At 43.1% G+C, this 17044-nt stretch overlaps 1 protein-coding gene across 1 annotated transcript in view; it reads left to right on the top strand.

Moving 5' to 3' along the window:
• LOC117777756 (E3 ubiquitin-protein ligase RNF31) overlaps window positions 1-17044 on the top strand; it is a 47566-nt gene that overhangs the window by 6818 nt on the left and 23704 nt on the right. The window contains 9 exon segments of the mRNA XM_034612680.1: window positions 2795-2941; window positions 8311-8466; window positions 8754-8810; window positions 9637-9835; window positions 9933-10113; window positions 10214-10347; window positions 10707-10879; window positions 16055-16288; window positions 16377-16553. Coding sequence (XP_034468571.1) covers window positions 2795-2941; window positions 8311-8466; window positions 8754-8810; window positions 9637-9835; window positions 9933-10113; window positions 10214-10347; window positions 10707-10879; window positions 16055-16288; window positions 16377-16553 — 1458 coding nt within the window.

The following is a 17044-nucleotide window of genomic DNA, read 5'->3' as shown; positions in this document are numbered from 1 at the left end:
TCATCAAAAGATGCCAAAGAGAGGGATGACAGTTCTAAGCTGGGCTATTGGTGAGTTTTTCTGCTGCTACTGTTATGTAGAGTGTTGTTTACTTACTTTATTTATTATTTATATTCCCCCCTAATATCTTTTTGTTCAGCCTCAATAGCATTAATGAAAACGCCATCTGTTGATCAACTTCATTATTGGAATCGAGAAGACTGCATGACAAGCCAATTCAAGTAAAGTGTTGCAACGGGAGAGAGAGAGCCACTAAAGGTTTTCTGGATTGTGGCTTATCCTTTTTTATGGCCCAAGACAACTTAAGTGTCTGCTGCACATCCCAGTAGTTGCTGTTGTTGTTGTATATTAAAGCATCTGCCTTACATCTAAAAGTGATTATTGCATGCACATTCACCGTTTAAAGTAGTTAAAATGTATATCAGATATTGAATGGTTGAAAACTGTGATTTCAGCTTCAGGAGATTATACTAAAAGAATGCCGGATTATACAGGGTGCATGCTCTGAAAAGTGAAAAAAACAACAACCCATGCATACATCTAAGGGCTGCAAGCAAGACTTCTGAAACGCAAAATCACAAGTTGTCCAGATTTTGTTTGGTACCACCTATACCTGCACCATCCACATCAGAATTGGCATAGACACAAGGAGAGGTCTAGTAAATTAGTTTTTTGTTTATTGTTGCATATAAACAAGTGCAAGTCATACTTATACTAGCATTGGTTCGGCAAAACTGTAAAATATAATGTCAATGAGTAATACAACTGTTTTCAACAGGGCCACTATTCCATGCAGCTGGTGTTGTGGAATGCTCCAGATGGAAGGTTACAATGCATCCTTGGAAAGCACAGCTGAGTCATGGGGCCTCTCAGGCACAGACGCCTGTGTGAAAAAAATCTGTATATATGTATATGTAATGTATATAATGTGCATACAAAATAAATACAGCAAATCTGTTGAATTAATTGTTTATTATTGCACTTTTCATTCCAGTTTAAACACAACTGAACAAATATAAATAATATACAACATGAATATAAAATTACAAAAAACAATTGCAAATCTAATGTGTAAAAATAGTAATAGAAATACAATAACATTAAAAGAAATTAACAAAAAACTAATCCTAACCCTACTACTACTAATAATAATAATAAATATTCAGAGCAAAACAATAGGGTCCTTGCAGCTGTTGCATACTATCCCTATATAGTATTCATATAGATATTCAGGTGCGTCACTGATGTCTTATGGTGCGTTTACACCGAACGTGACACAAAGTTTTTGCTTGTCGAGATTACATACAAAGTCAATGCAAAGACGTGTTTGACGTGAAATTTGTGTTGCTCGCCCCAGGTGTAAATCGCACCTGACTTGTTGAAATATTTAAACATCAAATTTGCGTGACTCAATGTTGCGTCAGCCATTCAGTGCTGAGAATCAAACTCTCCAGACTCAGTTGAGGGTGATCAAACTGGTCACTGGTCAGTCATCCAGACACAGCTCCTAGAGGAGCCAGTGAAAGTCCACGAGCTGTATGCTCTTCTGGGTGGGCCCTCACCCAAAGGCGCTGGCTTCTCCGTCGTTTCCACAACACGTACACCACAGTGGTTGTAGTTACTTCAGTCAGTTCTTCTCTCCTCGCTTCTGCTGGCTTCACTTGGCGTTTCCACAACATGTACAACGTAGAAACTGTGGTTGCTACAGCCAATCATCCTCCTCTCTTCCGGGGAGAACAGGCGATTACTCAGAGGTGGCAAAAGTACTCACATTCTTTACTTAAGTAGGAATACAGATACTTGTGTAAAAAAGGACTCTGGTAAAAGTAGAAGTACTGATTTAACTCCTTTACTTAAGTAAAAGTAAGAAAGTACAGGCTCTGAAATGTGCTTAAGTACAAAAGTAAAAATGAAAATGATACATGATGCTTCTTTTGATGCATCATGTATCATAGCGTGTATCATAACACAGCGAAATGAAAAAAATTCCAGGGAATAAATGGATGGGGAATGTGCTGGCATTGATTAAGCCCCTGCCCTTTGTACACACCGATCGTCGCTACTACCCATTGGATGGTTTGGTGAGGTCCTTTGACTAAATAAGTGCAATGAAATAACTGTTTTGGTAGCATTAGCATTCAAACAGCCACCTAACATAAGTACGAAAGCACTATTGTGGCAACAACTTTGTTAAATGACAGAAAAGTAGAGTTTACACAGTTAACATACTAAATCAAATAACACTTCTAAATATATGAATCGAAAGACACCTCATTTAAGAAGACTGCTGGATGCATTTAATGCGATATTTTTAAAAGGAAGGTCACCGTAGTGCTCCTACGTCCTTGGAAAGGGAGGGGGAGATGTTAGGGGTATTCAAATGGTTGTAATATAAACTTCAACCATTTGATGCTACATGCTGCTCCTTTAAAACTAAAACGTGTTCCTGACCAGACACAATTGAAATCAAATTTTGTCTGACCTCCTGAAGAAGATGTGTCTGGTTACTGCCATACCACATTTAACACTCAGAATTTTTAATATTGTGTTACATTTAAAGGAATTATTTCATATTCTGGGGAAGTGCTTATTTTCTGAGAATTTAAAATATAGAAGAATAGATGGAATAGTGTTTTAGATTTGAATTTGAACTGTGTTGGGATAAATAATTCAGACTGGTGCAAAATCCCATGTCCCCTGGAGGAATTTGCTCATGTTGTGTTTTTCAGATGTAACTTGAAATTTAAAACGATTAAACCTATGGCTACATGTAGTGTTCTCTGTGCTTTTTCAGACCCTTGCATCTCTCCAGCGCTTGTCTACAGCACTGAACATCCTGGAAAAGTATGGCTGCAACTTGACAAATCCCAACAGGCCCAAATACTGGAGGACTGTGAAACACAACAATCCAGTGTTCAGAGCCACAGTTGATGCTATTCAGGTAACAAAAATATATTACAGTATAGTAATGATGATAATAATAAATGCAACTCCTGAGTAAATATTTTCAATTCATCATCATGCCAATCGTGGTGGCGGCTGATCATGGACTATGATAACAACAAGACTGATTGATATATATGCCTACTCACATTCTACCATTACTGACAATAACTCCTCCATTTCAATTGTCACTGCTGCTCCCTTCATCTCTATCACATTTTCATATGTATAAATACATTAAACATGTGGCTCTCTCTGAAGTTTCTATGTATTTTTATTATTTTTTGTAGTTTTCCCTTACTCTTGTTGAGAGTTAAGGACAGGGAATGTTGCACCTTGTTAAGCACTTTGAGACAAATTGTGATTTGTGAATATGGGCTATACAAATCAAATTTGATTGATTGATTGATGATCATCCCAGTGAGACTGTGAAGTCTTGCACCATATTTAACTGATTATTATCACAAATGTGATTCTGTATATTTTTCAGTGTGTGCAGCAAATGAGAGTAGTCAGGTAGCAGAGTCCTGACTGATTTGCATTTGGATTCTGGATCCCAAGGACAGCACGCGTGCAGAGCACATGGAAGTAAAAACCAAACACTGCGGACACAGTGAAGGAAAGAGCAAGGCACAGGATAACCTGAATAAAGGGAGAATAAACACTAGTGAGGTTCCACAAAAAAAAAGGAAATCAACCCCGAAGAATTCACAAGTAACAAACATGCAGAGCAACTACCGAACTAGATGGAATTATCTGGCAGAGCAGTGGAGTCAAGACCAGGCTTTTATAGGGAGGTTGATGTGTTGAGTGAGAGGAGGTGTGCCTTGTCTGCTGCAGAGAAAGAAGCCAGCCACACCCCCTACCACACACATGACCTGCAGGAGAAGAACAGAAAGGGGAGGGGGAGAGACAACACAGAATACATACAACAAAACCCAAAACAAACACAGAATCATCACAGTACCTCCCCTCAAAGGACGCCTCCTGGCGGACTACAGGCTTGTCTGGGTAATCAGCGTAGAAGTCTATGAGGAGATCAGGGTCCAAGATGAGGGACCAAGAAAACCATGAACGCTCCTCCAGATCATACCCCTCCCAATCCAGCAAGTACTGGAAGCCCCGGCATTGCCTCCGTACATTCGACAACCGCCTGACTGTGAATGCAGGGTCATTGTCAATGAGCGGGGGGATGGAGGGGATTCGGCCGGAGGGCTTAAAGGGCTGGTGGAGACTGGCTTGAGGAGTGAAACATGAAAAGCAGGGTGGACATTCAAAGAGGAGGGCAGCTTCAGTTTAACCACACAGGGATTAATAATGCGTTCAATCTCATATGGGCCAATGTACCTGGGTGTCAGTTTCCAGTATTCAGTTTGTGGGAGGTCACGGGAGGATAGCCAGACCCTTTGGTCGGGCTGGTAATCTGGGGCTGGTGTGCGGTGGCGGTCTGCCAATCTCTGGTTCCGAGCAGCGGTGCGGGTGAGACCTGACCGGGCTTCATGCCAGACTCGGCGGGCATGCCTGAGATGTCCCTGTACAGAGGGGACTGCCATGTCTGCTTCCTGGGCTGGGAAGAGTGGGGGTTGAAAACCATTAGAGGACATGAACGGGGAAATACCTGTGGCGGAGCAAACCAAGGAGTTGTGGGCATATTCCACCCAGGGGAGATGGGTGGACCAGGAAGCCGGGTGACGAGAGGTAACACAACGAAGGGCTGCTCCCAGGTCTGGATTAGCCTCTTCTGTCTGGCTGTTGGCTTGGGGTTGGTAACCTGATGACAGGCTGGCCCAGGCCCCCAAAGCTTTGCAAAAGGCTTTCCATACCTGGGAGGAGAACTGCGGACCCCTGTCTGAAACAATATCCAATATGAGGGATGCAATGAAGTCTGAAAACATGCTGGATGAGCAGAGTAGCAGTCTCGAGGGCGGAAGGTAGTTTAGGCAGGGGAATGCAGTGTACAGCCTTAGAAAAATGGTTAACTATTGTCAACACCTTCTGAAGGAGGCAGGCCAGTGAAAAAATCCACCGTGATGTGAGACCAAGGCAGGTGAGGAATGGGAAGGGGACGAAGAAGGCCAGCAGGTGCACGGTGAGACGCCTTTCTGTGGGTGAAGACAGAACGGGCAGAAATGTACTGCTTATTGTCAGCAGACATAGAGTGCCACCAGAAGCGTTGCTGTAGAAGAGCCAGAGTTCGATTGAAACTTGGATCGCATGCAACCTAGGAAGCGTGTCCCCACTGGAGAACTGGGGATCTGGCAGACAGAGGCGCCAACAGCCGGTCCGGTGGACAACCTTGAGAGGCTGGATGATCATTTTGGGCCTCCTGGACCACTCTTTCAATCTCCCACCTGGCTGCTCCAATCACATAGGAAGATGGCAGGATAGTTTCCTCTGACGAATCCTCAACCGGAGGGGCAAACTGACGTGAAAGGGCATCAGGCTTGATGTTCCTGAAGCCTGGCCGGTAGGTGAGTGTGAAGTTGAACCGACCCAGGAACAGAGCCCACCGAGCCTGGCGTGAGTTGAGCCTGCGAGTGGAACGGAGGTAAGACAGGTTTTTGTGGTCAGTCCTTACCACAAATGGGTGAGTGGAGCCCTTCAGCCAGTGCCTCTATTCTTGGAGGGCTAATACCACTGCCAGCAGCTCTCGGTTCCCCACATCATAATTGCTCTCCACTGGGGTGAGCCGGCAAGAAAATAATGCGCAGGGATGCTTCTTCTGGTCGGAGGTGGATTGTTGGAAGAGGGCCACCCCAACACTAGAGTCCGAAGCATCAACCTCCACTACAAACTGAGCTGTAGGATCAGGGTGAGTCAACACAGGGGCAGAAGAAAACAAGCTTTTCAACTTCATAAAAGCAGCCTCGGCTGCAGGTGACCACACAAAATTAACTTTAACAGATTTCATATTGGTTAGCAGTGTAGCAACTCGACTATAGTCACACATAAACCTACGGTAAAAATTGGCCAACCCCAGAAACCTTTGAAGTTGCTTTCTTGTTGTAGGAGTGGGCCATTCAGCCACTGCCTGAACCTTGGCAAGGTCGGTTTTGCCCTTTAGCCACTACAAGACCCAGAAAACTGACAGAGGAAACATGAAATTCACACTTCTCAGCTTTAACATAGATTCTGTTCTGTTAACAGTCGCTGTAATACCAATTTTACATGCTGGACATTCTTGGAGTGTGCGGGAAAATATTAAAATGTCATCCAGGTAAACAAATACAAATCTGTTAAGCATGTCACACAGGACATCATTAATGAGTGCCTGAAAAACAGCTGGTGCATTGGTTAAACCAAAAGGCATGACCAGGTAGTCAAAATGCCCCCAGGGATTGTTAAATGCAGTATTCTTTATTCTCACCAGGTGGTAGGCGTTGCGATGGTCCAACTTAGAAAATATGGTGGCTTGGTGGAGGGGGCCAAAGGCAGAGTCAATGAGTGGAAAGGGATATTTATTCTTAACAGTGATGTCATTCAAGCCCCTGTAGTCAACACACTGCACAGGCTGGCCTTTGATTATTGTTGAATCATGGGTGGGGGCATGCTTTCTAAAATCAATAATCATGTCCTTTGTTTTGGAAATGTTTAGCTCTAAAAAGGAATCATCACACCAACTGATAAAATCATTAAAAACTGGACCATGGCCGAACTCATTGTTGTGTAGCAGACTTACAGAATGACAGAACAGGCTCCAATTGGTAATGGAAGAGGTAGATCAGTCTATGTGTGGGTTGTGGAGCTTAAGCCAAGAGAGACCTAGCACTAGCAGTGAAGTAGGTGATGGGATAATGAAAAGTGAAATAGTCTCGTGATGGTTACCAGAAAGTAGTAGTGACACTGGGACAGGACGTTGAGTGACACAGGCAAGAAGCCTCCCGCCAAGGGCAAACACGTCCTTGGGTTCAGGAAGGGGCTCAGAATAAAGAGCAAAATAAAGTCAGAGTCAATCAAATTGTCATCTGCACCGCAGTCTACTAAACTTGAAGAGGAAAGGAAAGTTACGACCAGGACACAGTACCTTTAAGTTGATTATGATTTTGAGGGGATGAAATGACAGAAGAATGGCTTACCAGCGCCCCACCTGTGGCTGATGAGCCTGCTCTTTTGGCAGAACAGGACAGTGGGCTAGAACAGTAGATGCAGAGCCTCTGGAGGAAACAGCGTTGACGTTCTGCAGGGGTGAGCCTAATCCTCCCCAGCTGCATGGGTTTCTCTGTGCTGAGAGACCCTGGAGGAGGATGGCCCTGGAGGTGGAAGAGGAGGAGCCGATGCTCCAGGGTGGCAAGGGTACTTGGGGCTGAGAGAAGGGAGGAGGGAGACTCTGCCCGCTTGCTCTTTCCCTGCGCCTCTTACGGAGGCTGTTATCTAAACGAATGGCCAAGGAAATTAACTCATCCAAGGAGGAGGTTTCATCTCTAGCAGCTAGCTCATCCTTTAAATCTTTACTTAAGCCCCGAAGAAAAAACCCTTGTAACTCTCTCTCGTCCCACCTGCTCTCAGCTGTGAGAATGCGAAAATCAATTGAATATGTTGACACGGAATCAGCCTTGACGTAAGGAAAGTAGCCGGTTACTGGCTTCCTTACCTTGTAGTGGGTGGTCAAAAACTTTGAGCATCTCGGCTGTAAATGACTGAAAAGAATGGCAAATGGGTAAATTACTGCTAGTCATGACCACAGCCCAAGCCAAGCTTTCTCAGACAAGGGACTCATAATAAAAGCAATCTTAGATCTATCAGTGGAGTAAGTTTAAATGCTGCTGGTCAAACACAAGTGAACATTGATGAAGGAACTGTCTGCATTACCCTAACACTCCTGAATACCTGACGGGTGTGGGGATGAAGGGTTCCCGGAATGGGTGGACTGAGCGATAATGTCCCACAATGGTTTCTCAGGCTTGTCCCTCTTACTCTTCTTGATCCTAAGGAATGCTTTCCTGTGCTCACACGGAGCCTGTTAAGAGCCTGAGAAGGTCACATTGAAATAAAAGAGGTTTTAACAGTTGCTTTCAAGTGGAAAGAACATTTGTGCTATGTGCATGTAATGTTCATTTAAATAGCTTAATTCTGAGTTGAGTTGTGTTAAGTTAAATTGAGTTGATTACTGTTTTGTTTCTTTTGCTTTGTACATATTTTTTTATTACACATGGACCAGTTTTGTGCAATGGGCACTCTTCTGTGAAACAAGGAGACTGCTCTGAGTCTTCCTCCAAGTTTTAAGGCCTCCGTGGCTCCCACATTTTAGTAACATCATATTATTAGTTTCCAGATACTAACAAGAGTCTCATTTCATACTCAACTATTTGGAAAAGTTAATAAAAACAGCTTTTGTTGACATTATACATTTGTTCTTTCGACTCCCAGGGAGGACGAGCAGTGCTCTGTCTCTATGGTTACTCCAATCAGCAGGCAGATGGACTCAGCTTCCCTGATGATGTCACTGATCCTGATGTGGGCCGAGTTGCTGCAGTAACACTTGAAGTGATGAGTCTGAGGACAGAACTAGAAATGCTTATCAAGGTTTGTTTGTGTGTGTGTGTGTGTGTGTGTGTGTTTGTCTGAGGCATAAGGTTGTTTGAAGCCTTGACATTATCAGACAGGTGCCAACCCAATCCCTCAGTCAGTAATAGTGAAGTTCGTGTGATTGTGAAACAGTGAACATTGTTGTAATCACTGCAGGATAACATTTTAATAGTGTTTGTCGTCAGTATGGTGTGTTTTCTTCTGTGGTTCTGGTCTGGTTCATGTGTATGCATTTACAGTATGAATAAAAGCACAGATGATAACCTGATTTGGTTTCATCCCAGGAGGCTCACCCCCACCCTGAGTTCTACGAGAGAATCATTCCTACACTGAGACACAAGGTAGAGTCCATCATGCCACCACCATACCGTCATCTCGTTCCATTTATAACATACCATTTATACCAAAGGTTTTCAGATTTCCTGGGTTCTGAACTGGCTGACTTCCTGCTGTCACAGTGGACATATGAACCAGGACAATGTTTGACGTATACTCTTTGACTTTTTGTTTCTTATTGGAGAAAGCAAAATAGATTTTTTTTTAAATACCATTGTTTTAGTGGGCATTTCTTTCATTATGGTTTTTAATGAATGTGTATAGAAAATAATCAGCAATTCTGACTATGTCATGACTGTGATGACCTAGTTTAATAAAAATAAAGTCCTCTATGAGGAAAATGACTTACCACTCAATGGCCCTTTTTGTTAGCTATAAAAAATCTAACCTCAATTAACTGCTATCAATAAACCTTTGTTTTTTAAATGTTTATTAAATCCGGGATCAGTCCGGAATAATTATATTCCCCTTATTATCCTGCTATTCAGGATTTATGTTGCATTATTCTAGTCTTAATGACCACTCAAAGTGCTTTTCAGTACAAGTCATATTCACCTATTCACACAATCTTTCATACAGTGCTGTTATATGCAGCACTTTTCTACCACACATCATTCACACACTGGCAGTCAATTAAAGGTTCAGCATCTTACCCAAAGACACTGGCATGCATACAAGAGGAGCCAGGTTTGAAACCACCAAACTGCTGGTTAGTGGCCAACATGTTCTACCACCTATCCGCCACCAAATGTTTTGCGGTAGTATAACATAGCACTGAATGAACTTTCTTTTATTTTGAAATTTATGATGACCTCTCCTATCTTCTCTTAGGATGTGGGCCTTAATACTGATGCTGTAGTCTACCACTCCTCTGCCACATCATGCCACACTGATAGTCAGACCAAGTCTCTAGCTTTCCCCGTCCACCACCACTCCCTCAAGGAGAGCAGCCGTGGCCTCTCCCTGTCTTCCAACCACCAAAGTCTCAGGTCCATTCAAGTCTTTTCCACCTCCTCAAACAAACACCCAGGTAAGGAGAGAAACTTTTATCATGCTGGGACTTCTCGTAAATGATGATAAGTAATGATGTGGCAATTTGGTAGAGTGTATTGTTAACTCTGTTTCAGAGAACTGCACTATCTGTGGAATATTCAGAATCTCTGCCCACTGCCTCACCTGCCTCCAGGGTCTCTGCTCAGAATGTGACAGACTATACCACTCCTACACTGAGAGAGCCCACCACCGTCGAACAGCTGTCACATCATCGTCATCATCATCATCATCATTCAAAAACAGAAGCAATCACAGGTCCGTATCAGTTGTCCTGGCATGCTAGTGAAACACCAGTACTGTTTTTACATGGCTGGTAAACAAATCCTAATAGTCACTCTCTGTTCCCCTGTGTCAGTTCTTCCACATGGTGTTGCCTTAACTGCACTAAAGTCAACTCCATCCAGGATGTGCTGTGTTTGGACTGTGAGCGCCCTCGTTTGGAATCCATCAGCTCTAAAGCGGAGGAATCTCAGTCTACCACAATCACCGGTCAGTGTTGTGTGCTGCTGCAGTAATCCCACCCCTTTCATTCTACTTTGTTCGAGTTTTCTAATCCCTGACATACTAAATTAAGTAAAATAATGAACATATTAATCTGTGGCATCTACCCTTCACTCTCTAATTCAGCTGTGACACTGGAGGAAGGTATAATATTTAATTATGCATTGCGTGATTATATATATATATATATATTTTTTTTTTAGGCCCAACCAGTAGGATGTATGTGAAATTAGGCATTTGTACCCATTTTGGCTCAGGCCCAACTCTCAGTCCATCTTTGTTGAGTTCCATTAACAATGTGTGTGTGTGTGTGTGTGTTTGTTTTCTATGCAATGTATCCTTCTCAGACTGGCAGTGTAAGAGCTGTACAATGGTGAATTCTGCCAGCAGTATTCTGTGTGAGGTGTGTGAAAGACCTCGTTTGGCCACACGACCTCCAATGACCCCATCACACCCACCTATCAACCCTCCAAGACCGCCAGCACCAGTGCTGGGCATGCCTGGTGACCCCGACAGCCAGGTCAGTTAGGTGTGTGTGTGTGTGTGTGTGTGTGTGTGTGTGTGTGTGTGTGTGTGTGTGTGTGTGTGTGTGTGTGTGTGTGTGTGTGTGTGTGTGTGTGTGTGTGTGTGTGTGTGTGTGTGTGTGTGTGTGATGCTTATCAAGCTTGTTCATAGCCTCGGTTCCAGGAATGTTACGCCGGGTTCACACAGGACGCGGAAGCGCAGCGCCACGGCTCGCCGCGCCAAGGAAAGCCAGGCGCCTCCTTTCCGCCCCCCTGTTACTCAATTGTGCCGTTCACATAGGCTGCGATGCGCCGCGCCGCGCAGCGCCAAGGGCGCCTCGCGCCCTGCACCGATGGTTTCGGCGTCGAGTCTATTTTTTCCGCTTGCCGCGAGCGTATAGCGCCAGGAAACACACTGAAAAATGATTTTAAACGATATAAATGACATATTTTATACGACATAAATTATCAAATATGCATTCCCATACTTTGTATTCCCCTTCTGTTGTCCTGGAGTTTTAATTTTCTCAATTTTCACAATCACATAATTAAATGTCCCCCTCTGCCCATCCACTACAAGCACACAAGCAGACAGACAGAGAGAGAAAGAGAGGGGTGGGGGGGGCTATGAAGACCATCATTTACCCCCGAACCCCGACATTCAACGGGTACAACAACAAGCGGAGAAAGCAGAATCGCGGGCTGACCTTATATATACAGTCTATGGGGCTGACCAGCGGAGAAATGCACGTCCCGTGTGAACAGCCAGGCGGCTGCGCGCTGGAGAACGGCGCTGCGCTTCCGCGTCCTGTGTGAACCCGGCGTTATGCCCACTGTCTACACCTGTTTGATCAGACCAGATAATGCTGAAATGTCTCAACAACTATTCACACATTCATGTCCACTTCAAGAGGATTTATAATAGCTTATAAACTTTTTCTTCTGCTCCTGGTCTGACTCACTTGACCTTCACAGATTCTCCTCCCCCCCTCTTACAGTCTGTTATAACTTTTAATGATCTCCAAGGTGAAAATCTACACACTGAAAATATCAAGGTTTTGCACTCTAACAGCCAGCATATATATTTTATTGAGTTTGTGGTGTTTGCTTTGCTGAGAATTGCACATTTCTATGACAGTGGTAATCTCTCCTTGTCTAATGTTCCACCTAAACAAGTCCCCCTTGACACTATTGTGTAATGAGGTTCTCCATTGCTGCATCCTGGTCTTAGAGCCATCAAGACAATTGTGATTGTTTTAAGAAAACAAAGCTTTTCCCCCCTATGTGATAGATAGATAAATGAAAGAATGAAACTTGTAATGTAAAGCACTTTAAGTGGACGAAAAAAATACTTGTAGGAAAACTAAACAAGAAAATTGGTGAATGCAGCAATTCTCCTAAATCACTCTTATTTCCAACCTAAAGTCCCTCTCCAGCAGTGTATTTCACCCTCTTAAACATGTTTTCTTTTATTTTATGTACTTTAAGTGTAAATTAAATGGTGGAGATCTGTTTAACGTGGATCCAATAATTATTTGTTTAATAATAATAATAATCTTTCTTTAATACTGTGGGATAGGGCATTTTTCAACATTTTTGTAGATTTTATAGAGAATTATGTAAACATTGAGGGTGCGGTTGGTATCACTTAAGGCGTTTTCAGACATGATCTCGGGGCAAAATTGGGAGAATCCTCTGCATTATTCAGGCGAGAGGTGGAGCGGGGGGGGGGGGGGGTGCAGCAGACAGAGACAAGAAGTGAAGTATATAAGTGATTATATTTACAGCACTTTCGACACCGTCGCCAGCTCTTATATAGCTTTTATATTTGTTGACTTCTAGTTTTTTTCATTTTTGCATCTGCCGCGCGTTAGAAGCGTCATCAACCCCCCCCCCCCCCCCCCCCCCCGCTGTATTCACACATCTAATTCTCCTAGATTTCTACGGTTGTATACTATAGAAGTTCAGGCGGACAAAGTCCCTAGGAACTGTTGAGCATCTCAATCGGACATTTTCGTTCACACATGCACCTCCTCTGGAGAAGACTCTGCGGAGTCCAGTGCATGTCTGAAAGCAGCTGTAGTGTGTACCTATTTACTTCCACCAAGGAGGTTATGTTTTCATCAGTTTGTTAGTTAGCAGGATTATGCATAAACTACTGATCCGATTTCCATAACATTTTTGGAGGGGCATGGCCCAAGAAAGAATCTTGAAATTTTGGGGCAGATCAGAATAATTGGGCACATCCATTTGATACATTCAAAGTTCATTTAATATATTCTGTATATATATATTTATATATATATCATTGTTTCTAAGGAGGTCATGTTTTCATTGCTATTTGTCTTTGATTGCTATTTGTTTGTCAGGATTACACAAACAAAAACTTGATGGAAGGTTGGGGTATGGGCTAAGGAACAATCCATTAACTTTCAGATTCAATTAAGGACCGCCCCCTTAATCAACTCCGAATCCAGGATTTTTTTTTCACTTTCTTTAACATTTCAATCCCCTAGTTTTAAGGTGTATTTGTATTTGTTTTAACAGAAACACAAAATATACTTAATACACTTATGTGAGGGTATTTAAAAGGCTAGTGATAGCAGGGACAAATTAGTTCCTTGTCCTGCAGCTCGGTAAAATATATCTGGGATCAGCCAGAATCGACTTGGCCTTCTTCAAGGACCAGGGGCTTCATTTATAAAACGTAGGAAGTGCGTAGGATTCATACTAAAAGTGTACGTGCGCACAAAAGCCAAAAATGACGTACGCCAAAAAGATTCAGATTTATAAAACTGTGCGCCCTCATACCTGAAGGCAGTGTTGATTTTATAAATCACAGTCCACCTGGAAATGTGCGTCACGGATCTGCCTCATATTCCGCCCTCTACATGTCCGCATTCAACCACAAATGGTCAATGCAAAGCACCACATGCATATTAAATTCTCCTGCTTACCAATGGACTCCCAAGTTCCTGACTGTTTCATTGGAAGCAAGGGCAATGTCGTCTAGCGCAGCTATATCATTAGATTATGTATCTCTAAGGTGTTTAGGGCCAAGTATTAGAATCTCTGTTTTATCTGAATGTAACAAGAGAAAATTGCAGGTCATCCAGGTTTTTATGTCCTTGAGACATGCTTGGAGTTTAGTTAATTGATTACACTGTTCAAGTTAGTATAACTGGGTGTCATCTGCATAGCTGTGGAAATTTACCGAGTGTGTCCTGATAATGTTTCCTAGTGGAAGTATATATAATGAGAATAAAATTGGGCCAAGCACAGAGCCCTGTGGAACACCGTGGTTAACTTTGGTGCACTCAGATGACTCATCATTAATTTGCACAAATTGGAATCAATGTGAAAAATATGATTTAAACCAGTTTAGGGCAGTTCCTTTAATGCTAATTAACTAGTCTCTGTAATAAAACGTGATGATCAATAGTGTCGAATGCTGCACTAAGATCTAACAGAACAAGGACAGACACAAATCCCTGATCTGAAGCTATTAGAAGGTCATTAGTGACTTTTGCCAAGGCTGTCTCCGTGCTGTGATTGGCTCTAAACCCCGACTGAAAGTCTTCATATACATTACTTTCCTGGAGAAACCAGAGGGAGTGCAAAGAAGTGTTTAGCACTGCAGCTCTGCGTCCTGGTCCCAACTCTGGGTTGTCATTTAATAGACTGGGTAATATTCCTAGATAAGAGAGCTGCTCCATCCCAAGTGGGATGAACGCCGTCTCTCCTAACAAGACCAGGTTTCCTCCAAAAAGTTTGCCAATTATCTACAAAGCCCACACCGTTTACAGGACACCAGCTCGACAGCCAGCGGTTAAAAGACAACATGCGGCTAAACAGGTCATCACCTGTCATGTTAGGAAGAGGTCCAGAGAAAACTACAGTGTCCGACATCGTTTTTGCAAAAACACACACCGACTCAACATTAACTTTAGTGACCTCCGACATACGAAGCCGGGAGTCGTTGCTGCTGACGTGAATTACGATCTTACTGTATTTATGTTTAGTTTTAGCCAGCAGCTTTAGTTTGGATTCGATGTCGCCTGCTCTGGACCCTGGCATGCAATTGACTATGGTCGCTGGTGTCGCTAACCTCACGTTTCTCAGGACCGAGTCGCCCATGACCAGAGTTTGCTTCTCAACGGGTGTGTCGTTGAGAGAATCTGTTTGAAACGTGAGCTGGTGGGTCTTTAATCGTGGGCTTTTTTAAGATAGCACTATGCCCTGATTCGTCAGTTATCATCATAAGACAAAAAATCTTTGTGATCACTGGACACTCGTTTCCTCCTAATCCTTTCAATTTGTGTACTCCTGTGCCAGTGTATCCATCACACAACATTAAGCACGAGTGTCATCACAGTATTTATATATTTGTGCGATCGGACCGATTACTTCACACATCAGTGGATCCTAACCTCCACTCTGGGATATTATTTGGAAATGGAAGATTGAATATTTTTTTTCAATCTTCAATCTGCGCCTGATCGCACAGTCACGTTCACTGCAGCGAAGGTTCGTATGGAACAGTTATGTCGCACGAGCACAAATAACGCTGTTGGTTTTAATGTTAATGATGAAGTGGATGAATAATCTGGCTTCAGTTCACCACCTCTCCATCTCCAAGATGTTTGTACACATGGGGTCAGAGTTAGCGTACAATTGCGCACATTCTCCTGTCAAGTTTGTTTTTATAGATCCCAACGTTTGCATGAGAAGTGGCGTACGCATCTTTCAGACCAAGTTTTGTGCCGACGCAACGGTTATAAATGAGGCCCCTGACATTGGGATTGTTCGGGAGGTCGTTAAAGTTGGTGCCTGCTGTTTTGCTGCACACTCTGACAATGCCTTGTAGTTGGTTCTTATTTTTCAATTTCAGTAACCAGTACCAACTAATAAAAGAAAAGGAAAGAACAGATTCAATAAAACAAAAAAACATTTTCATAAAAGTGATTTTGTAAAAAAAATATGCGCTGATGACCTTTCCTACACACAGCGTCCACGTGATGCTCAAAGGTCAGCTTGCCATCAATTACAGTCCCAAGATATCTGTACTGCTGTACAACTTCCACAGCCTGACATAATCCCCACAGAAGAGATGACACTTTCTTTCTAACTCCCTCTCTCCCCCTCTCTCCCTCTCTCTCTCCCTCTCTCTCTCCCTCTCTCCCTCTCTCCAGTGGGTGTGTCAGTTCTGTACATATCTGAACTATACTCCTGCTACAGTGTGTGACATGTGTGACCTGGCTCGTCCAGAGCCTGCACCCCTGCCTGTGAAGCTCCGCCCTCCCTCTCCTGTCAGACGGGTCCCTGCCCTGCCAATCAAACCCAAAGAGCCTGCCCCTGAAGACCTGGACTGCTGGAGACAGAGGCTGATGAAAGAGGAGGGGCTTAAGCTGATTCAACTGATAAGAGCAAGTCACCTCCATCACCTCTTTACTTTCCTGTGATATAAACTTCAGTTGGTGTTTTATTTGTATCTGTCCCTTTTGTGTGCATCAGGATGGGGAGAAGAAAGGAATGAGTCCAGAAGAGGTATACACAAGCATGAGGGTGGCAGGAGACAGCAGCATCTTGCCCTACAAGTGGTTAAAGTCAGAGCTTCCTCCGCTGTTGGACCAGATCAGGATGTTGGTAGCGGCATCCCCTAAGTCTGACAAGACTGCAACACAGCACACAGTCAGTATGCTTCTCTCAGCAATATCGATCTGCAGAGCAGGAGAGCCAATGCCCCCCACCATTTTAGACCTACACATGCACAAGCCACCGTGTTAGACATATGCATGCGCAAGTCAGAGTCCCTGTTTTAGACCTTCACATGAAGGAGTTCCAGACCAACTAATAGAAGGAAACTGAACATCTAGTATTCATATTAAGATCATCTATCCTGAAACTTAATTTCAGCATCTATGATAGACCAAAAAATACACTGGTGGCATAATAGTGAACATCTTTAAGCAGCACTCTGTATCTCCACTCAGATTTCCATCTTTGTTTAATCCATCTTTGTGCCCAAATCAAAGTCAATGAAAAGCTCTTTAAGTTTATGTTTCCTTTAAAAAGCACGCAAAATCAGTATAAATTTAAAAAAAAAAAATATATATATATATATATATATATATATATATGTGTGTATGTGTATAGGTATACAGCTGTTTCAGATTAATTAC

This window comes from Hippoglossus hippoglossus, chromosome 17 (assembly GCF_009819705.1).
Source record: "Hippoglossus hippoglossus isolate fHipHip1 chromosome 17, fHipHip1.pri, whole genome shotgun sequence".
Lineage (NCBI taxonomy): Eukaryota > Metazoa > Chordata > Actinopteri > Pleuronectiformes > Pleuronectidae > Hippoglossus > Hippoglossus hippoglossus.
This window is presented reverse-complemented; position numbering and strand designations above follow the sequence as displayed.